Here is a 23,796-nt window from a genome sequence, read left to right on the forward strand (position 1 = left end):
TACATTCCTCTTTTGCACCATTCTTTTTTTTTCATTAAGCTAGATATTCCATAAACATCTTGATTCTTTCCCTTTCTGTTTATTCCTAATGGTATTATTCTAAGTCTCAATCTTCTTTTACAAGGTTTTATAAAACAGCCAAACTGTTATCTTTACCTCTTAAATTTTTCTTTCTGTAGTGCTTTTCCAGTAGTACTATTGAAATCATTTGTCTTCTTAAAACTTTTGTGAAGTTATTTTAATTTTTAGTCTTATTATCAACAAAGAATAGGTCTATTCTACTCTTCATGTTGGTCACCCACTTTTTAAATATTATCATCATATCATACTAATTAATATTTTCTTATTTCAATTTTAACATCAAACAAATATGCAAAACTAAAACCTATTTAATAAATACAAGGAAAAATAATATAACACTGAACTGTGAGAAATTAATATTTTAGTCAATTTAATTAAATATTGCTTACTAAGTCAATTTAATTAAATATTGCTTACTAGGACTATTGAATAATATGAAGATATTATTTATTTGTAAATAGCTAACATTTACTAAGAATCTAAGAAGGTATTGTAAATAATTTACATGTAACTTGTTTTCTTCAAAGTTACTTAAGATCTGTTATTATCTTTATCATTTTCTAGATTAGATAAACTTTTTAAGGTCATCATTTACAATTTGATAACATTTTATTATATGGAGAAGTTTATTATATTAACCTTTGTGTAATGAGATTTAATATGAATTTAATAGTTTAAAGATATTTTTCTCTTTATTTTAATTGGTAATGTTATATGTGTATTTAATACCTATAGTTTTCTAGTTAAGTTTTCATAAATTGAAGTTTTTATTCAAAAAAACTAAGTATCATAAAATAATTCTTGAAGAAAGGAACATGTAGGCTAAATTCTTGAGGATCATTATTTTCTTATTAAACTATTATTTTGAACTAATCATTTGACATGCTTTTTATACTTAACTCTTCAGAATTATACATATTATGTTTATGGAACTTTAAAATGCTATCTTCAACTAGTTTGGATATTTTAATTAGACATATTGGTTATTAAAGTACCATAAAAGGTATAAAATGATATAATTTTAAGAACAGTATTAGAGAAGTATAAAAATTATCTTAAATATTTTAGCTAGCAATGAAAGGATAAAGGGGGAACTTCATATTATAATTATTTATAAGATGTTATGAATAATTGTATAGGAACTTTGTCCTTGTTTTTAAAGATACCAGTTTTGAAATGCCAGATGATTTATTAAAGAAACAGGGTCTGTTGATGGTTATTGAACAAATACAGGTATATATGAATATATTTTAACCCAGTTGTCCTACACATCCAGATAGCAGATTTTTTTGTTTGTTACAGGTTTTACTTTCTCTAATATGTGAGAATATTTTATTAATATTATTGGGTTTCCACTTGTTACTTTTTATTTAAACCATTTTCTTTCATTTACAGAAACAGCTGCTGCATTTCCAGACACTATAAAGGAAAAAGAAACACCAGCACCCGGTGAAGAAATTCAGCTAGAAAGTTCTATTCCTCATACAGATTCAGGAATTGGAGAAGAGCAAGTGGCTAGCATCTTGAATGGGGCAGAATTAGAGCCTAGTACAGGCCCTGATGCCATGAGTGAATTGTTATCCACTTTGTCGTCTGAAGTGAAAAAATCACAGGAAAGCTTAACTGAGAACCCCAGTGAAATTTTGAAGCCTGCACCATCCATATCTAGCATTAGTCAAACCAAAGGCATCAATGTCAAGGAAATATTGAAAAGTCTTGTGGCTGCTCCAATTGAAATTGCAGAATGTGGCCCTGATCCTATCCCATACCCAGATCCAGCACTGAAAAGAGAAGCGCAAGCTATTCTTCCTATGCAGTTTCATTCCTTTGACAGGTAAATACTGAACTGATTATTTACAGTGCTCTATACATGGAAGGAACATTTGAGTGTTAATTTAAAAATATTAGGTCTAAGTGACAGACCACCTTGATTTAACTCTTAGTAAGGCATAGCACATTGAATTAGAAATAGAGAAACTCAGATTCTGGTTATAATTGACCATCAAATGGCTACACTACACTGGGGAAGTCACTTGATCTTTTTGGACTTAATTGTTTTATGGATATAAATGGGGAGTGGATAGGCCAGATTTCTTCAAAGTCTGGTTCTGAAATTCCATTATAATAATAATGAAAACTATAATAATTGTTGGATATTAAGTAGCCTACCTTAAATAATAAAATTCAAATTTGAGTTTTAAATGGAAGTGTATAGAAAAAAAATTTAAATGTGTGATCATCTTTCTTATGGAATTTATATTATCCATGTAAAAGCCATATTTTGAGACATATATTGGAAAGTAAATATTGCTGAAAGGCATTTTAAGGTTGTAAACGATTTATAACATGGCCCCATCTATCTGTTTAGATTCAGATGTTAATCATACGAGGAACTTTTAATTGAGAACCAAAAATTTGTTTTTCTATTCCATTATACTTGTCACAGAAGAGTAAAATATTTTAGAAACAAAGAACTTGTGCAAATAATATATTCTACTATTTAAAAACATATGCAGCATTAGAAAAATATTTTAGAATAGTCATTAATTCTGACAATATTACTTAACTTTGATACATATTCCAAATTATGTTTACATACTTTTATTTTTTACCTTCTGAATGTTCAAAACACTTTTTCCTACATAAAAACGTATATATGTATGTGAAGTGATTGGCAAGCAGTTCTTTTTAGAAAGAATCAAGTTAGGAAATCAAATGTTTCTTAACCTGTAATGTAAAACTATAATCTCTATTCCATATTACTTTTTCTAAAATCGTCAAACTGTTTTGTCTACATTAGAGACAGTAATTTTTTGGTGTTTAGGAGTAGAGGAGTGGCAGGAAAGCCATTTTCAGTTAGGATGGATTATCTTTTTTATATAAAAACAAAATTTAAATTTGCCTTTACACATTTTAACCAGTGTCCTACAGATATTTCTTGAAAATTTATTGTGAAGATATAAATGACATTAGTCATTATGTAGGATAATAAAGATGAATAAAATATTTTGTCTTTTATGTATTTAGGCGTAATAGAGATAAAACTGTTTGCAAATAATTTTTATATAAGATAAAATGTGTTATGTGTCAAAAATTTAAAAAACTGAAAAAGGAGGGTTCTATAAATGTAGAAAGACATTTCTTTTTAAAATAGTTTGTGTTAATATTCAGATGTTCATTCATGTGATATCTTCTATGTTCCTATGTCATTTCGTGTTAATGTCCTCTATCTCACCTATTTGGTTTATGGTCCCAGGATATCTGGGTATGTGCATTTATGAGTGCATATAAATATGAATGTAAGTGTCTTTAATTATATAATTCTATAAATAAATGTTATGATAATTTAGTTTAGAGTAATGAAAGTTTGCATTCCATTTAATTTTGTTATATATTTAAATTTTGTTAAAATACAAAACAGTAAATACAGAGAATTCTTGTAATTTGCACAAGAAAAGGTAGTAAAATAAGATTAAGTAAAACATTTTTACTTTGGATTATTGTTAGAACAGTTTGTTCTATAAACCCTAACAAAGCAATCACCTGAGTGCCAATATTTTTAGCTACTCAAAATTTATTACACTTTTGAGAATATTGCTTTAAAAAATTGAACTATTTGATTTGTTCTTCGGAGCTTTTGTGCAACATGCAATGGGAGTGGAATCATTAGTGTAAATTTTATAAGTAGAAATGAAATTGAAGTGCACAAAGCATATTTTAATTCTTTTTAGGAAAAGGGTCTCCAGCGTAGTTAATATATGCAGTAGCTCAAGTATTATCAAATGTAAATGATGAGGTGATATTGATGAAAGGAGGGGATTGAGGTCTCTGGGGGCGCAGATGAAGGATTGAACAGAAGTGGCCTTGCACTGCACGTAACTCAAGTCTGTCGTCTTCACTGCTCAAAGCCATAATGGGAGGTGGCAGTCTGAAATGAGTTGCCACGGCAAAGAGTATTATTTTTGAAATGCTTTCACACAAATCACTAGGCCCTGCATACAACTTAGTTTCATGCTTTAATGTCATCAGGAGGCACAAATTGGTGTGTCTAATTGTTTGCCACCTGCCAGCAAAATGAGCTGCCAGCCAGCCAGAAGGGTTTGATTGTCTGTCAGCCATTCAATAGATTGAGAGTGACAATATCAAAAATTTAACTTCAAACTCTAGAGCTTTGAGCAGCTTTTCAGAGACATCATACCCACAAGTGCTTCTGGACAACTGCATTTTTCAATTATATTTCTAAAATATTGCTACCATTTGCCTTATCTGTTTTAAGATAACTATAATTACATTATGAAGTATATAAACACATTTCTGAAACACTGAAGTCTGAAACCCAAGTTATGACTTATCTTTTAACATCAGATCAAATTTTTGAAAATAGGATCCAAGATCATAGGCTTTCAAAGCAAAGTCCTGAATATTACCAGTTTCAAACACAGAATTATCACGGGTCTTACTGTACTGATAATGTATTTATCACATTATTTTTAGTTTAAAAATAGCTATAAACTCATTTTTTCATTTCTTTATAACTAAATCATACTTAATAATATTGTGCAATCCCCATGGAAATCACTTAGGATTTTACTTTTGTTAGCCAATCATTTATTTGTTCTATTGCAGACATGTATTCTTTATACTTATTCTAGATTATAAATTTGGAAATAGCTTCCTGAAACAACTAATGTGATTTGAATTGTGTTAACTTAGGTTCTCCATAGGGTGCTTCTCACCACTTAGGAGTGGATGGAGCATTGATGAATTTCAGTGGTTTGAAGTTTATTGTTTATTTTTTGAAGTTCATTTTCATTAAGTAAACTACAATATCAAATTTTAGAAACATCATGACCTAACTAAAATGACCCTTTTTTCTTTTAGTTTAAAATCTTTCATCAGATTTATTATGAAATACAGAAATATTCTCATCTGCATATATGGAAAGAGCTGATTCTTTTTCTTTCATTCCCTCTCATCATCATCTGTGCAGATTTAGGTATCTTTGATTACACTGAGTGGCCCTAACAAATGTCTATTTATGAATTGTAAAGCACTGAAAATGCTAGAGATCCTCTAGTATTGTTGTATAATGAGAAAACATTGTGTGCACAGTGGAACTATAATTTTAAAACTATAACAGCTTTTCTAATGTTCTATTACCATGAAGCAAAGAGAAATATTTATTATGGTTTTATTTTTAACAGAAGTGCTTAATAATCTCACCACAGAACTCATAAATCAAGTTTTAAAGATTCCCCAAATACTCTCTTTTAGTAGATTTCTATATAGGTCTATGCTTTATAAAATGTTCTAGGTTGTCCAGCCAGTGTGGCTCAGCGGTTGAGCATCGACCTAGGATCCAGGAGATCGCGATTCGATTCCTGGCCAGGGCACATGCCTGGGTTGTGGGCTCGATCTCCAGTCGGGGGCGTGCAGGAGGCAGCCGATCAATGACTCTCATTATCGATGTTTCTATCTCTCTCTCTCTCCCTCTCCCTTCCTCTCTCTGAAATCAATAAAGATAAATTTAATTAATAAATAAATAAATAAATAAATAAATAAATAAATAAATAAAATAAAATATTCTAGGTGAGCTATATATTTTATGAATTAGTAACCTTGTAACTTTTAGGTTGTGGTGATGCTTTTCTTCTAAACCGCCAATTAAGTTTTATCTTTTATACTAAAATTTCTTACATATCCACGTTTTTAATCTTTTGAGAATTTGTGGTTTAGCTCAGTCTTGGTTTTCCTGAGATTCTTGAGGTTCCCCTTTAGTATGGACAACATCCCCCCCCCCAAAAAAAAGTCAGAGGACAATATGCTTCTCCATAGATTTTAACTATTCTTATGGTTAGAAAATTGTTGTAAGTATGGGATTTCACAAATAGATTTTGTTGCTTTTCTAGCTAATAAACATTTATCTTACATGATCCCTCAGGATTTTGTAAATCTGCTTGTATTCAAATTCCTGGGTTTGATATGTTCAGGCAAAGTAGCCTGCATTTTCTCCCCTCAGAGTTGAATATTCTTGTTTCCAAGTGTATCATTCTCTGAGAAAGAAAATTTCTAAAATTTAAAAAAAGTTGTCAATATTAGAGGACTAAAAAAATCAATATAGATAGCTTTTGTATTATTAAACCCAAAGTACAAGCTTAGGCTAGGTATTTCTCTCTAACATTTTAACACTAACATTTTTGACATCAAGGCTAAGGATGACAATTTAGAGTATATAATAAAGATACGTTTTAATAGAGTTCATGGGATCCTCCTACATTGATTTCTTTAAACTTGGAATTAATTTTGCTGAGAATTTCAATTTCTGTTCTTATAGTTTTCTAGTTTTTTTTTAATGTGTTGATTATATTATTTAAAGGATTAATAGGTAAATGTGAGCCAAATTTATTAAAAAGCTGTCAACCTTTACATTTCATAGTTTCTGTGATATCTACCCACTGAAATCCCAGTTATTTTTATGCTCCAAGTGTCCTGGGTATAGTATTTTAAGGTCAGTTGACAGAAGATGCAATTTTGATGATACCCTCATTTCTGCAATTTTGTTGCCTTTGTCTCTCCTGGCATTTATATAGGCAGTCAGTGAGCTGAAAAATTTCTCTCTTCAAAGGGCAGGTTAATACAATACTCAATTATTTCTTATATATCTTTTTTGGTTGATATTCTAAATATAAAATAAGACTCATATAACATGAAAACATCATAGCAGTAACCTTGTGATTTCTCATGAACATCAGTAAATTGTAATGTCACCCTAAAATCATTACCAGATTGTTTTTCTCCACAGTTTCTTTTTTTTTCTTTTTTCTTTTAAAATAAATGTTTAACATCTATAAGCCTGAGGGAAGAGTGATAATCTGGAAAGTCAGAGAACTGACTTTTAATAATGGGTCTCTTTGTAATTAGTTGTGTAACATTTAAATATTGTCTTTGGCTCTCTGGAACTCCATTTCCCAACACTCAGAATAATTCATTCTTTCTACCAAGTCTCATAAAGTTTCAAAATTCTATGATACATGAAATGGCCCTATAATTAGTCTCAAGTAAGTAGCAGATGACTATTTTTGAACTTGGTTAAAGTACCTGAATTCCAGAAAAGATAGGACATGTCCATTCCTAAAGCTATTGCCTCACTTTAGGCCGAGCATCTCTCAAGTAGATTCCTTCTGTTACTTCCTACCTGGCCTCCCTATTTCCAGATGCTCCTCCCCACCATCAATGTATTTTTCACATATGCCAGAGACAATTTTCTTAAATACAGGTCTAAAATAAATTCCTGTTACTACCCAGTAAAGGAGGAACTTTTAATTTGGAATGGAAAGTTCTCAACTTTCACCAGTTGTAAGGATTTATTTGGAGTTCCTTCATTCTGCTGTTTTTTTCAATATGTCTTTGCCTATCTAAGTTTTTACTATTAAAATTTTCTCCTCTTGGCTAATTTCTATTGATCCCTCTAGATTCAGCTCACTCTTCCCAATAACACACACCTTTTGTGTTCCTAAAAAGCATTTTGCATAACTTTCCAGAGCAGTTATTGAAATATATTACACAGTTGATTTGTTTGTATCTTATGTTTCCTTAAAGTATCTCTAAAGGCACGAGTTGTGTCTTGTCTTTGTATCCCCTGAACATGTCAGTGTAGTTGTATGCCCTTAACCTGTCAGTGCTCAATAAGTGTTACAGGAAAGGAGGAAGGGACATAGGTAAGAAAGGGATTTTTACATGGTGCGTGAATAATTATCAAACTCACTTGCTTCAGTGAGTCACTGTTAAAAAGCCCTTTCTTCAGTATCTCACTTTATACTTAAAAAATCTTGAGGTATACAGATAAAGTAATCTTTTTACAAAATTCATAGAACCAATTAATGCAGACCTCCCCAAGATTCTGTCCTTGGACCACATCTAATCTCCATTTGAATCCACTTTTTTGGTGATTGATTTCATCCACTTTCCTAGCATTAAATAGTGTATAAACTGATGACTCTCAAATTTATGTCTCAACCCAAACCTCTCACCTAAACTATAGACTTGTTTATCTAATTGCTTTTTCAGCATAGCTACTTGGATGATTAATAAGTTAATAGTTATTAAAAACCTTGCTCCAAACATAGTTTTTCCTGTGTTAAGGAATGGCACCTCTATTCTTTCAGTTGCTTAAGGCAAAAATCTTTACATCATCTTTGACTTTTCTCCCACATCCAGTCTTCTGCAAATTCTGTTTGCTCTACCTTTTTAGTATAGTCAGAATTTGATGCACTTTTCACCACTTTCACTTTACCATTCCAATCCAAATTACCATCTTTTCATGCTTGGATGATGGTAGTATTTTCCTATCCAGTCTCTTCCCACAAATCTCTGGCTTTGAGATAAGTCCGATAATGAATGAATTTTTACTTTATATATATATTATATATATATATATATATATATATATATATATATATATATATATATATTATATATATATATATCAGTGGATTGCAAAACATATAATCAGTTACTCAATGGAACATTTTGGGGTTTTTTGTTCATTTGTTTGTTTTCAGTGGAACATTTTGATGAAGTGAATTAGATTAATTAGATTGCATAATTTCCTGGCTTGTTCTATTTTAATGATAACAGTTACAGTATTGGAGTATGTAAAGGTATATGTATATAAGGGAATTGTCCTCTTCTTTATAGTTTGCAGTCTAATGGTGTGGGACAGAAGTGTGAAATTGTGTGGGAAAACATAGAATATATTTAAGATAGAAAAATGCAATTGGTAAATTATGTGTAATGTAGAGGATTCTAGGATTCTATAAGTATAAATAGCAGTGTAGAAGAAGAGTGGAATATGTTAATAGTTTAGGTTGGAGGCTCTTAACTTTTGTTTGGCTATATTTTTGAAATCCAGATAAAAGTTATATGCCCAACCAAGAAAACGTGTATGTACTCCAAAAACTTGGGTATGTTTTAGAGAATTTATGCACCCTAGTAGGTACCCCAAATGGATACAATAGACTTCTAGGTAAGCCTTTTAAAGTAGGTGGAATAGATAACCAAGTGGCAAATGTTGAGTAACAACCTGATAGAAGATTTTATAAGAGCCAGAATGGCTACCAGTAATAAATTGGCTAACAACAAGTGCTGGTAAGGATGTGGAGAGAAGGAAGCCCTAGTACACTGCTGTTAGGAATGCAGACTGGTGCAGCTACTGTGGAAAACAGTGGAGGTTCCTCAAAAAATTAAAAATGGAACTGCTGATTGACCCAGTGATCCCACTTCTAGGAATATATCCTAAGAATCCTGAAACACCAATCAGAAAGAATATATGCACCACTATGTTCATAGCAGCATTATTTACAATAGCTACGATCTGGAATTCGCCCAAGTGCCCATCAGTAGAAGAATGGATTAAAAAACTGGTATATTTACACAATTGAATACTATACAGCTATAAAAAAGAAGGAGCTTTCACCCTTTGAAAAAGTATGGATGGACCTGGAGACTATTATACTAAGCAAAATAAACCAGTTAAAGAAAGAAAAATATCACTTGATCTTATTTAAATGTGGAATCTAATGAACAAAATAAACTGATGAACAAAAAGTACCAGAGGTATGGATACATTGAACAGAATAACAGATACTGGGGAATGTGGAAGGCATGAAGAGATTAACCAAAAAACATATGCATATCTGAATAACCCATGGGCACAGGCAATAGTGTGGGGAAGGCCTGAGCTGGGGTGGGGGTTGAGTGAGGGGGTCAAAAAAGGAGAAAATGGGAAACATCTGTAATACTGTCAACAATAACAAAGAAAGAAAATATATAATTATTCAAAAGATCATGACTTTGTTATCAATACATACTGATAAGTATAAACTTTCAAATTATTTGAAATGGACATAGAATGATTTCAGGTGTTATGGAATGGATAGTGCTGGTGAAGAAATGATATTAAAAACAGGAATGTACAGTCCTCTGATTCCAGATAAACAATGTGGCCATAATAATCACAGGGGAAATAGTAGTTCTTATAAATGCATAAAGTTGTAGATGGAGAAAGAATCTGAGAAAACAGTCAAATCTAGCTTCCCACCCATCTTAGCACATCCCTTGTGACATGATCATCTAAGCCTTTTGAACACATTAGTGGTTGAAAAATGGAGTTCATGAGTTACTAGAGATTTCATCCTCTTGTTCATCTTAATTTGATACTTGGAAATACATGGAAGTTTTGCCTTGTTTCTTTATCATATACCTTGTTTCCTTATCAAATTTTTAATTGGTAGAATTTTTTTCACTTTTTTCTACAATATTTTAGTCTCTCAGCCTTTTCTCACATGACTTAATTTCTAGATTTACTGTCATGTGGGCATGATACTGTTTGGCATTATTCTTGAAATATGGTGCCCAAAACTGCACATAGGATTTTGTTTATGAGGCCTGACAATCACAGAGTGTATCAGATTTATTGCTTCTTTCAATCTGGGTACTGATCTAGACACAGATTGCATCAGCACTTTTGGGAATCATAAAAATACTAATAATAGTTAAAATGTATTGACTACTTAAAATATTCTAGGTAAAGTGCTAAGCACTTTATATGCATTATACCCTTTTATCTTTATGACAGTCTTATGAGGTTCAAACTGTTATATGTCTCATTTTAAAGGTGAGGAGAATGGAGCTTAGACAGATTTACTTGCCCAATGTAAGACATGCCCACATGTCTTAGTAATTGGTGGAGGTAGGATTCTCACTCAGGTTTGCCTGTCATTAATACTTGGACTTTTAGCCACTGTGCTACTATATTTAAGTACCATGTCATGCTATCAGACACAGCTGAGTTTGCTGTCAATGAAGTGTCTGGAGACTTTCACATCAATTGTTATTAAATAAGCTGCTTTCAGTTTTTTAGTAGACAGGCATCTAATGTTTGCATTGATTTACAAGCCATCATTACAGGTTGTTGAGGTTATGTTTGTACTAGCCTTACAGAGAGTTTTTGCCCAAAGTTAGTGATGATCTGTTAATCAGAAATTTTTGATAATAGTCTTTCTACCATCTGTAAATTTGTCTCACACACTGTTAATCAACCTGTGTTGCTTTATTTTATCCATAAGCATATTAATGAGGGACATAGAAAAAAATATTATAGTTTCACTAATGACTTATTTTCAAGTCAAGACTTGGTAACTTTGTTTTCTTTCTAGATAGCCAGTGTAATAGTGCATCTCAACATTAGAAGTTTAGAGAAGATACGCCCAAAATTATAGTTTGTCCTCTTTTTCTTTTAATATGTTTTTATTGATTTTTTTAGAGAGATGGGAAGGGAAAGGGATAGAAAGATAGAAACAGATGAGAGAGAAACGTTGATCAGTTGCTTCCTGCACACCCCTCACTGGGGATTGAGCCTGCAACCCAGGCATGTGCCCTGACAAGGAATCGATCTGGTGAACTCTTGGTTCATGGGTTGACACTTAGACACTGAGCAACCCTGGCTGAGCAAGTTTGTTCTTTTTTAAATTGATCTTTATGTAGATCATGATAACTTGATACCATGTGTCTTATAGACAGAGAATTATTTCATTTTAGACAGTGGTTACAATTGCTAACATTTATAAGATAACTCATAATTGACAAAGTACTTTTAAATAGTCCTCTTTAATCTCTCCCCTTATATGTGACATAAGTGGCATTCATCTTGCCATTTTTACAGTGCTAAACAAATTTAAGATCACAAAGCTTGAGAGTGATTTAGTTCCCATGACTTAATATTCTAACTCCACATCCTATGTTCTTTCCATGTTACACTGCCTCTCAGTGGTATAAATGAAGTTACTAGATAAGCAATGGCCAGTGGAAACATAATTTGTGATTTAGGTAGTTTAATAAAATAGTTGAGAGTTTAGGGCTGAGTCTAATGAATTTGAATGTATCTGTAAAGAGAAAAGAACAAAGTACCCATAAGTAATGATGAAAAATTTTTGGCACAAGTAAAATTATTTAAGGTTATAATAACCTTTGTTTACCAAAAAACAATGATAGTTAATAATGTTTAATAATAATAATTTCATTAGCTGGAAATATTTTTTAAAAAGAGTAATTCTTACAAATTTAGAGCTCTGACATTGAAGAAGTCATTGACAACATTAACAAAAGTATTTATTTGAAAAAATGTTGGCATTAAGGAAGTTTAAGTCATACTTATTTGATCATGAGCCATTGATATAGATGCCTTTAGGTAGAGCTTTTTAATGGGTAATTTGTAAAATATAGATACATTTAAAGACCTCATTTAGATTGGATATTTTCTACTCTCAGTCACCAGTTTTCAAGCATTACACTTAAGTTTAAAACATCTCGTATATGTGCTTTCTAGATCATTGATTTTCAAATGGTGTGCTTTGGCACACTCGTGTGCTACAAGAATTTTTAAATCTTTCAATACCTGACTATTTAGTCAGGGGAACGGACCTCTTTTCTCTTATATTGTCAGATAAAATAAAGAGAACAGCCAACACAACAATAGCTGCCTGGTTTGAATGAAGCAAAATTATACCTTTTTTTTTTCACATCAGCAAAAAATATAATGTTTTTTGGTGTGCTAGGAATTTTAGTAATTAGTTTATATGTGCCATCAGATGAAAAAGATTGAAAATCACTATTCTAGATAAATAAGTTCAATGAGTGCTTGAAAGTATGCGTTAAATGAAGTCACAGTGCTGTAAAGTTTAAGAATGAAGCTTCCTGCAAAGAAACAAAGATATTTATTATGTTGGAAAAATAGTTTCTTTATCTTTTAAGTTGACTAATATTACCATTCATTTATAATTTAAGGTTAACACAATGTCCTATTCAGACTTTTTGTGTGAAATTCACTTAAATATGCTAAAGAAATATGGGAGAAAAGACTCACCTCCTATCTTCAAAAAGTCAAGGCTTAAAAGCTAAATAGATTTTCACCAAATGTATAATGTATAATCTTAGTTCTTTTTCATTATATTAACATTCCTTCTATGAAAACAAATTTAATTTGAGACATTATAAAGTGAATGCAAATTGGAAAAAAAAATTAATTTTTTTTCATAAAAATAAAATATGAACTTATTTAATATCAGATTTCTTGGTTTAATTTTTTGCTTTACTATAAAGAAGATTTAGAATTTGGATTTCGAAGTTTTTATGACTATTTGACACATGGAGACTATATTGTAGGTAAGATGGACATTTTATGTATAATTTTGCAAAAAAAGTCTGTGTGCATATGCAGAATATTCTGACTTAAGCATACATTTTCCAAAATTTGTGATTATAACCTACATGCCATCTTGAGACATGTTTGCAAACTCCAAATTCTACATAACTATTTTCCATGTGAATTATAGTAGTCAACACACTTAATATCCATCCTTAATATCCTTAATATCCTTAACATCCTTAATATCAATATTGTTTTCAGCAATGAAGTTGTACTCAGGAGTTTTCAAAACAGGAAAAAGTAAAGAAAATAATATGTTGTCTAGATGTATCTCCCATGGTAGGATTAGAATTCGTCTTGTGTTGTTTATTATTTCCTATCATTTCTTTCTTTGCAGGAGTGTCGTGGTGCCTGTGAAGAAGCCACCTCCAGGCAGTTTAGCTGTAACCACTGTGGGAGCCACTGCAGCTGGAAGTGGGCTGCCAACAGGCAGCACTTCTAATATATTTGCAGCTACTGGAGCTACACCAAAAAGTATGATTAATACAACAGGTATTGTCCTTACATATTTTTGTGATACCTCATCTTTTTCTTTCTGTTTTTTGTATCTTCATTTTTGTGCTTATTTGATCTTAAAAATAAAATACCCTGATAATTTAAGGTTCTCTTAATCTTTAAGATGGTTCTACTTTATGTTACTGCCTTTCAGAATCTGTCTGTAGTTGTAGGGTGTGTGTAAATTTTATTAAGAATAAGAAGTTGTACTAACTATGTTAGTGACAGAAACTAGCTTTAGTGTCATTTACTGGTTGAATCCTAATCTATATACTTTTCTAAATCCTCTAAGGGAAGGCAGAGCTCCCCTGAGGACCTAGATATGTAAGATCTTCAACTTGATTAAAAACACATGGTGACTAAGAACCATGTGTGACTATGAATATACACATACACACACACACACACGCACACACACACACATACACACACACACAGACACCTAGATTACATTTGTATCCAATTCATTGTCCAATCATTTTTCTAATGATTCTAGGGACAGATAGTTCCAAATCACTACAATTTCTTATTATTTTTTTGTAAATTTTCAGAAATGTTCCTGTTGCTTAATAGCTAAATAAATGCTTACCCAAATCTTTGTCATTCCATTTTAGGTATTTATACACTGCAGAATGATCCCTGACTTTTCTTCCCTGATTATAGTAGCCTTCTCTTCTCCAAACTGTATAGCCTTGAACTTTTACATCTATTACCATTACTTAGATTCTTCCCATTTTTATTAATTTCATAGCTCTTCTTTGTGCCTTTTGTATCTGTCTTGTTTATCATACCACCAGAGTGACATACCATAAACAACACATTTATGGGGTTGTAGTAAATAGACTGTACTCTGATATTTATATGAGCAATTAGATATCATTAATGGCATTGTTTTAAAGAACATAACACCTCTGATTTACCTATATTATAAATAAATATTTATATTTGGCTTTTCTGAAGACTTTATATAAAATTTTTGTATTCCATTTATAATCTTACTCTTTATATTCATTTTGCTTTCTAGAAATAGGAATAAAAATGTTTCTTTTACCAAAATATATACCATAAAAAGTGTTTAGGTTTTTAACATATGCCAATGTAGTAGAAAAAAACTGCATTTGGTATTTATTAAGTCCTTATTTTTAAAATATACATAAATGGAAAATTAAATCACCTTTTTTATTTTTATATGAAACAAGTTATTTTCTAATTTTTATTTTATGAACTAATAAGAGATATAAGAAATGATGGTAGCAAGAGCTCTACTGATAGTATAAAGTATATAATATTACAATGAAAAATAAAATATAAGTAATAAACCGCCTCCTTAGAGGTTTTGTTGGTCAGCATCTAAATGGGACCCATTGTCCATTTTATACAGGGCGTCCCAAAAAAGTATACTCACTTTGAATTATTATAAAGTCAGTGTTTATTAACATACAGTTCATTTAAAAAATTTTAAACAATCTACAGAAATGAATAATTTTTTTGTCAATGCTTATTTTCAAACTGATGACCATTCTGGTCCAGGCACTCCTGATAACATGAAGCAATGGAATCACAAACATCAGGAATCATTTCTTTGGGTACTTGTGCACCCTTAATTCATCAACTGTTACTGGTTTTGTACCGTAAAATTTATCTTTCATGTATCCCATAGAAAAAGAAGTCTAGCGGCACTTTAGGATAAATTTTCTTTTTTCAAAGCTTAGTCCGGCTTCACCCATTATTTCAAATCAGTTAAACCTGAAAAGGAGTGAAAATTAAGTGAGTTATCAGCTGTTAAAGTGTGTGTATGTTTTTTGCGACACCCTATATTTTGGCACATAGATGCTGTGTAAGTGTTAAGAGTGGAAATTCCAGTAAGCAATCCCATTTTATAGGAATTAATGTAAGATAAGATATTTAGGAACACTAGATATCTCTCAACTCCACAGCTATTTCATATACTTAACTTACCTAGTGTATTGTAGAAAAATCTGTTCTAAAATGGCATCTTCATATCGTTGAGGAGAACTCATTTTAAAATCAGGTATAATTATACTCATTATATCCCTTCTTAAGCAATCATTCTATCAGAATAAAGCATTTCATTCTCCAGTGCCACAAATTTATGCTCAATCTATTGTAAATTATATTTTAGATGATGGAAACTGAAAATATTACAGCACAGCCATAAAACAGATAAATTTTCTACATCTAAATTTGCATGGTTTTTATCAGCATTTTATCTAAAATTATTTTCATTTATTGATGTCTTTTATTTGTACCCCGTTTGTAATATGTAGTTTTGTTAGATTAATATAAGTAAATCAACTAGAATTTAATTATAAATATAAATAGTAATTAGTGTACTAATAGCCAGTGATTTTAATTGTTAAATTCTGTTTTGGAATTCAGATGAGTAGTTCTTCAAAATGAGATAGCAATGATGTAATGAAAATTATTTTATTAAATAAATGTATATTTAAAGCTAAAATTATTATTTTGGAAACAGGTGCAGTGGATTCAGGGTCCTCCTCCACTTCCTCCTCTTCTAGTTTTGTGAATGGTGCTACCAGCAAAAACCTTCCAGCTGTACAAACTGTTGCTCCAATGCCAGAAGACTCGGCTGAAAATATGAGGTATACATTACAATTTGTTTTGTTTTTTACTCATTTTACTCCTTTCCTGCCCTTTCAAACATATTGAAACAGTACACAATAAACACAATGGTATAGTTAAGAATTTTTGAGAATGGTTAATTACATATTTTGTGACTATATTTCATAAATGCACTGTTTTAATACTTTTAGCTTGTTATTCATTATACAAAATCTGTTATATTTCAGTGTCCAGAGATCTTGAATAATTTTCAGACATTGACTCTGCTGAATTTATAATCCATTGTCATATAGCATGTTTCAATATCCAATAAAATAAAAACCTGCACAAATGGTAACATGATAAAAAGTAGACATCTTTGAGGTGATGATGAAAAGTTTAGATATAGACTTTCAAAATAAATTTTCAAATTATAGCTAACATATATAATTGGAGCTTGAATAACCAAACACTTTTTTATTGTGATTAATAGATAAAAATGTTTTTTAGTCCTGGCTAGTATGGCTGTTAGTTGGGTATCAATCCTGCGCACTGAAAGGTTGCCTGTTCTGTTCCAGGTTAGGGCGCATGCCTAGGTTGTGTGCTCAGTCCCCAGTAGGGGGTGTGTGCAGGAGGCAGCCAATTGATGTCTGGCTCTCAACTCCACAGCTATTTCTTCTTTCCCCTCTTCCTTCCTCTCTCTAAAAGTCAGTAAAAATATTTTTTTTTAATGTTTTTTAGTAACATATCAAAGAGCATTCCTAGAAGAGACTGGCCCGGAGTTAAATTGCTCATGCGCACACACACACATGTGTATGTATTCACATTTTTAATTCAAGTGTCACGCAAATGCAAAGTGTATAAGCTCAATGAATGAATGAACGCACTCATATTACCATCACCTAAGTCAAGAAGTAGAATGTTACTAGTACTCCAGAAGCCCCCACACTGTGCTCCTTTTCTTCTTCTTCTTTTTTTTTTAATATATCTTTATTGATTTCGAAAAGAGGAAAGGAGAGGGAGAGAGAGATAGAAACATCAGTGATGAGAGAGTCATTGATCGAGCCCGCAAGCCGGGCATGTGCCCTGACCGGGAATCGAACCCTGATCGCCTGGATCCCAGGTCGATGCTCAACCGCTGAGCCACGCCCGGCCGGGCTGTGCTCCTTTTCTTGACACTATTCTTGCCCCTCTTCAGTTTCACCATCCTGACTTTTAATACTAGGTTAGTTTTGTCTTTTTTAAATTTTATATAAATGGGATTGTACAGTATGTATTCTTTTATCTATGGCTTCTTTCATTCAACATTATGTTTATGAGATTCATCCTTGTTGTATGTAGTAATAGTTTATTTTTATTCCATTTTTTATTCCTTTGTGGGTGTATATTAATCTATCTCACTGATGATAGTCATTGGAATTTTCTAGTTTCGGGCTGTTACAAATAATGCTACATTTTACATATCAATGCTGCTTGTACATTACTCTTAGGTGTGCTGCACATTTGTATGTATATCTTTTGGGTAAATAACATGGAGTAGAATTTATGATTCATAGTGTTTGTACAAGTTCAATTGTACTAAATAATGCCAGTTGGATATCTAAAGTGGTTATGTAAGTTTACTCAGCAGAAGCATATGAGAGTTCATATTTCTTCATATCTTTAACAGTACTTAGTATTATCAATCTTATATTTTAACCATTTTGGTAGAAGTATGGTGGTGTCCCATTGTATTTTTAGTTTGCATTTTCTTGATAATTAATGAAATTGAGCACCCTCTTATATATTTATTGGTCCTTTGGTTTTCTTCCTTTGTTATTTGCCTGTTGAAATCCTTTGCTGATTTAAAAAAAAAACAAACACACAAAACTGAGTTGCTTGTCGTCTTCCTATTAATTTGTAAAGGTTCTTTATGCATTTTTAAATTGAGTCCTTTGACGATTATGTTTATATATATATACACACACACAACCATATGCATTTATATATATGTGTGTTATGCATTTATATATACGTGTGTGTGTATGTATATAATATATATATCTTCTATTCTGTGGCTTTTCATATCATTACCTATATGATCTGTTTTGATCAATGGAAATTGTAAATTTTAATGCAACAGTTTATCTAGATTTGTTTGTTAGTGCTTTTTCCATTGTAGGTGATATATTTGCCTACATTTTTCCTACCTTATCTTCTGGCTACTTGTTCTTTGCTTTTTATATTTAGATGTGTCTTTCATCTGGAATTAAGTTTTTTGAGTTTAATGAGGATGGGAGTAATATGGATATCAAGATGACCCAGCACTATTTATTTGAAAAACTCTTCTTCCCCCCATGCCCTGCCACTTTTGTTATAAATCAAATGTCCCTATATACTAGATTCTTGTTTGGCAATCAGTTCTACCCCATTTGTCTGTCTGTCTATCCTTGTGCCATAGTGTCATAATTACTTTTAGTGTTCAATTAAGATCAGTATCTTGCTGAGTAAGGTCTTTCCAACCTTGTCCTTTTTCTCAAGAAAGTCTAAGCTATTCTTGATTCTTTGAGTTTCTGTTTAGATTTTAGGATTAATTTGACAAAATACAAATTAAAAACAACTTGCTGTGGTTTTGGCAAGGAATAGAATTTTTAGATTATTGTAGCTGGATTTATACTGTATATATAAATCTCTTTCAAGATTGTGACCTCCAAATTGTGAACGTCATAGATCACTTCAATTTCTTTAGTTTTTCTTAAATTTTATTTCAGTAACAGTTTTTACTGTTCTACGTTGAAGTCTTACATATTTCTTATTTGACTTACTCTGAGAATTTTAATATTTTGTATGTGTATCTTTTTCTGTATTTAGTTCAAATTAACTTTTTTGAGATCATTGTTTATATTGTTTAAAAGCAATTATTTTTACTTTCAGTAAGCATTAGCAATCCTACATGACATAATAAAGTCAAGGTGATAAGGCTAGTAATTTTCTGGTTCACCACTACTCTAGGGTGTAAGTCTACAAAGTTGCACCTTGAATCATAAGGTTTTTGTAAGTGCTTCCTCCCGTTTGGTGGCCCCTGAACCCTTTTTTCCCATAAGTGTGTTAAAATTTTTGTTCAAATGCTAAGACATTGAACCGCTTCTTTCAGAAACATGCCCATATTGAGAAAAATGGCCCAAATGCCAAAATCACATCTTTGGGGTTTCTTCTTATTTAGGATCATGGTCAAATAAAGGGTCCCTGTCTTTACTCTCCATTGCCCTCAAAGAGGTGATTGTGTTTTATTTTGGTTTTACTCCAGCTCTCCTAGTTGTTCTAAGTAGGGGGGTCAGACTATGAAAAGTGGGAATCCAAATTGTTTTTATATAGCTAGTTTATTCTTTTGTTCTAAATTAGATTGATTATCAGCATTGAATGGCTTAGTTTTATTTAATCACTCTTTGAACAGGATTGTTTCATATCCATTCTTTTTATCCTGTAATTATATCATGGACAAATTTAATTATCTTGTATTTTCAACTTATAAAAAAATTAGTCAAGTATGACATAAGTTCTAATATCACATCCATTTAAATGTTTTCAGTTCCTTACTCTGGCTTTCTTTTTAAAAATTTTATCTTTATTATTCAGAGTATTACAGTTGTAGCCCCTTTATTTTCCCCAATGATTCCCTCCCCACTACATCTGCTCCTTCCCCCTAGGCCTCCACCAAACTATTGTCTATCTCCATGCATATGTGCATAAAGGTTCTTTGATTAATTTCCCTCCACCAACTCCCCCACCCCAACCTCCCCTATGATATTTTTCAGTCTGTTCCATGCTTGTATGTCTCTGGATCTATTTTGTTCATCAGATTATTTTGTTCATTATATTCCACATGAGTGAGATCATGTAAAAATCAATCAGGAAGAGTCAGAAAACCTGAATAGACCAACAACAACTGATGAAATCGAAGTAACAATCAAAAAACTCCCAGAAAAAAAAAAGCCCCTCTGTGGACGGCTTCACAAGGGAGCCCCACCAAGCATATTACTTCTTATTACAGCAGTCCCTTTAACATTTTTTGTAATGCTGATTGGTGGTGATAAGCTCCTTTAGACTTTTTTTGTCTGGGAAGCTCTTATTTCACCATCTATTTTGATGATAGACTTGCTGGATAGAGTAGTCTCGGTTTTAGATCCTTGCTTTTCATTATCTTGAACACTTCATGCCATTCCCTTCTGGCCTGTAGAGTTTCTGATGAGAAATCAGCTGACAGCCTTATGGGAGCTCGCTTGTAGGCAACAGTTTGCTTTTTTCTTACTGCCTTTAAGATTCTCTCTTTGACTTGAATTTTTGGCATTTTAATTATGATTGTCTGGGAATGGGCCTCTTTGGATTCTTCTTGCTTTGGACTCTCTGTGCCTCCTCAACTTGTGTGACTTTTTTTTTTTTTACCAGGTTAGGGAAGTTATCTGCCAATATTTCTTCAAACAGGTTTTCTATTCCTTGCTCACTTTCTTCCCCTTCTGTTATCCCTATGATGTGAACATTGTTTCATTTCATGTTGTCCCACAGCTCCCTTAAACTGTACTCCTGTTTTTTAATTTTTTTTTTTATCTCTGATTGAGTGCTTTTCTCTGTCCTGTCTACTATTTTCATGATCTGATCCTCAACTTCCTGTAATCTGCTGTTTATCCTTTCTAATGTATGCTTTATTTCAGCTGTGTCATTCTTAATTTCCTTCATAGTTTCCCAATTGTTTTTCATGCTGTTGAGCATCCTTACAATCATTATTCTGAGGTCTATATCTGGTAGGTTGCTTATCTCCATTTCATTTATCTCTTCGTTTAGAGAATTCTCTTGTCCTTTCGTTTGGGTTTTTGTTTCCCCATTTTGGCTGCCTGTTTGGGTTTATTTCTATGTATCTGGTAGATCTTCTAGGACTCCCAGTCTTTTTGGAGGGTCTCTGGTGCAGTCCATTGACAGACACCATTTGTGGCTGGCCTTGGGGACCCTTTTTGCAGCTATCAGCAATCCACAGCATGTGGCTCCCTCTGCTGTGGCTAGGTGCATTTGGATAGGACCAAGATGAGCACCAATTCTACTTTTTAAGCCCCAGGTCCAGAAGCAGATCAGGCAAAGACTCAAAGCACCCAGAGGTCCCCTTTTGCCTGCAGACTATTATTCTCAGTTTCTTAACGAGCCTCAGGCTGTAGACCACAGCAAGGCTTAAACTCCACAGTGTGGGATGAGAGGTTTTCCAAAAGGTGAGGCAATTGCTCGGCACCCTCCCCAGGTAAAAGCTGCCTGGATGGTAAAGATCTGCCTGAGAAGTATGTCCTCTGCAGTATGGAGGAATGACTCAGCACAGAAATCCAAATTACTGCCCTCTGAGCTCTGTCCCTAGAGCCAGCATCCTTATATTTTCCTTACACAGCTCCAGTCCACACTGCCAGTCCCTCTGCCAGATTCCAGGGTGAGTGGCTGCATACGAGAGTGCCTGCATTTTCAGCCATCTATCCCTGGCAGACAGAAACCCTGCTCCTTTTCACAACCAGATGTTATGTAGGCACCTTTCTCAGTTCTGGTGCTCTGGATTGGGAAGCTCAGCTTGGGGTTTAAGCCCCAGAATTCTCATTGGGAACCCCTCACAGCCGAAAGATTCCTCTGGAACTTCAGCTGCTGCCAGTGGGATCCTGACCAACCCTCTTGTGCCTCCACATTTCTTACCAGTCTCTATGTGGTCTCCACTTTAGGTCCTTGGTTATGAGGGTGCTTTCCAGCTAGTTTTCAGTTGAGTATTCGGAATGGTTTTTCTATATGTTAGTTGTAATTCCAGTTTGTTCCTGGGAGAGTGGCGGTGTGGTTTCCACTTAAGCTGCCACCACCTTGGAATTTCTGGCTTTATTTATATTAGGATTTTAATGATATTTCTCTGTCCATTCTTTTCTTTAAACTTATCTATATTTTTAGTTTTAAAGCAGAATTTTCTTAACATATCAATTGACCGTGCTTTTTTATTTTTGAAATCAATTTGACAATTTATATTTAATAAATGTTTTAACATAATTAACATTTAATGGAATTACTAATATGGTTAGATTAATATCTATCAAGTTGCTACTTGTTTTCTAAAAACTGTTGTTTTCTATCTGTCTTACTTTCTCTTTTCTCTTACTGTGACTTCTTCTATTGTAGTGGAGTAATTTTTATTCAGTTTTTCCCTAATATAGGCTTTTTGTTTATTTATCTTCCACGCATTTTCAGAGGTTATCCTAGGGTTTACACTATGTCTTTAAATGATCATAGATAATCTTTAATAGCATTTTAATGTCCCATATGTTGCATAAGATCCTTATAGTGGTTTACTCTTAAATACTCTTTCTCATCCTTTGTGTTAATGTTGTCATACATTTTATGTTTACATGTCTTATTAAGAAACTGTACACTACTATTTTTAGTCTCAGTAGTCCATTATTAATATAGCAATTAAAATTAATTTTATATTTACTTTTATTTATCATTTCTAACACTGTTATTTTGTTCGTATAAATATAAGTTTATGTCAGGTATCATAGTTCTTATACTTGAAGACCTTCCTTTAAAAGTTGTTATAATAGAAGTCAGCCATATGAATTCTTTCAGTTTTTGTTTGTTTGAAAAAAGTTCTTATTTTACCTTAATTTTCAAAAGATATTTTTAGATAGGAAGAGAATTGTGGGGGTGACATTTTTTATTTATTTAAGTATAGTTGGTATATAATATTATATATATCTCAGGTGTGCAATATTAGTGATTCAACATTTATCTACCTTACAAATGTGATTACCACACTAAGTCTAGTAATCTTCTATCACTGATAAGTAATCAAACTTATCACAGTATTATTGACTGTATTTCCCTTCTCCTTTCTCACCCATCCCTCCACCCTTCTGGCAACTGTCAGTTTGATCTCTGTTTGCGTTAGTCTGTTTTTGTTTTGTTTTGTTCATTTGGTGGTTTTGATTTTTGGATTTCACATATGTGAAATAATGCATTATCTGTCTTTCTCTGTCTGACTTATTTCACTTAGCATAATACCCTCTAGGTCTATACCTATTTTTTGAAAATGGCAAGATATTATTTTCTTTCTATATTGCTGAATAATACCTTCTTTAACCATTCATCTGCTGATGGACACCTGGGTTGCTTTTATATCTTCACTATTATAAATACTGCTTCAGTGAACATAGGGTGCATATATATTTTTGAATTAGTGTTTTCATTTTCTGCCAATAAATACCTAGAAGAGAAATTGCTGAGTCTTGTGTTAATTTTATTTTTTGTTTTTTGAGGAATCCCCATGCTGTTTTCGATAGTGACTGCAGCATTTTGAAGACCCACCAATACTACACAATGGTTTCCCT

General features: G+C 32.3%; 1 protein-coding gene across 4 annotated transcripts in view; it reads left to right on the plus strand.

The window, feature by feature from the left end:
- The window catches only part of NBEA (neurobeachin), an 816,964-nt gene that overhangs the window by 288,885 nt on the left and 504,283 nt on the right, over nt 1-23,796 (plus strand). For 3 of the 4 annotated variants that reach the window (XM_016197269.2, XM_016197275.2, XM_087814371.1), the window contains 3 exons: nt 1,477-1,915; nt 13,683-13,837; nt 16,338-16,464. In XM_016197269.2, coding sequence (XP_016052755.2) covers nt 1,477-1,915; nt 13,683-13,837; nt 16,338-16,464 — 721 coding nt within the window. The remainder of the gene's footprint in view (nt 1-1,476; nt 1,916-13,682; nt 13,838-16,337; nt 16,465-23,796) is intronic. The other variant, XM_087814370.1, reaches the window with a different exon arrangement.

This window comes from Miniopterus natalensis, chromosome 2 (assembly GCF_054644295.1).
Source record: "Miniopterus natalensis isolate mMinNat1 chromosome 2, mMinNat1.hap1, whole genome shotgun sequence".
NCBI classification, from domain to species: Eukaryota; Metazoa; Chordata; class Mammalia; order Chiroptera; family Miniopteridae; genus Miniopterus; species Miniopterus natalensis.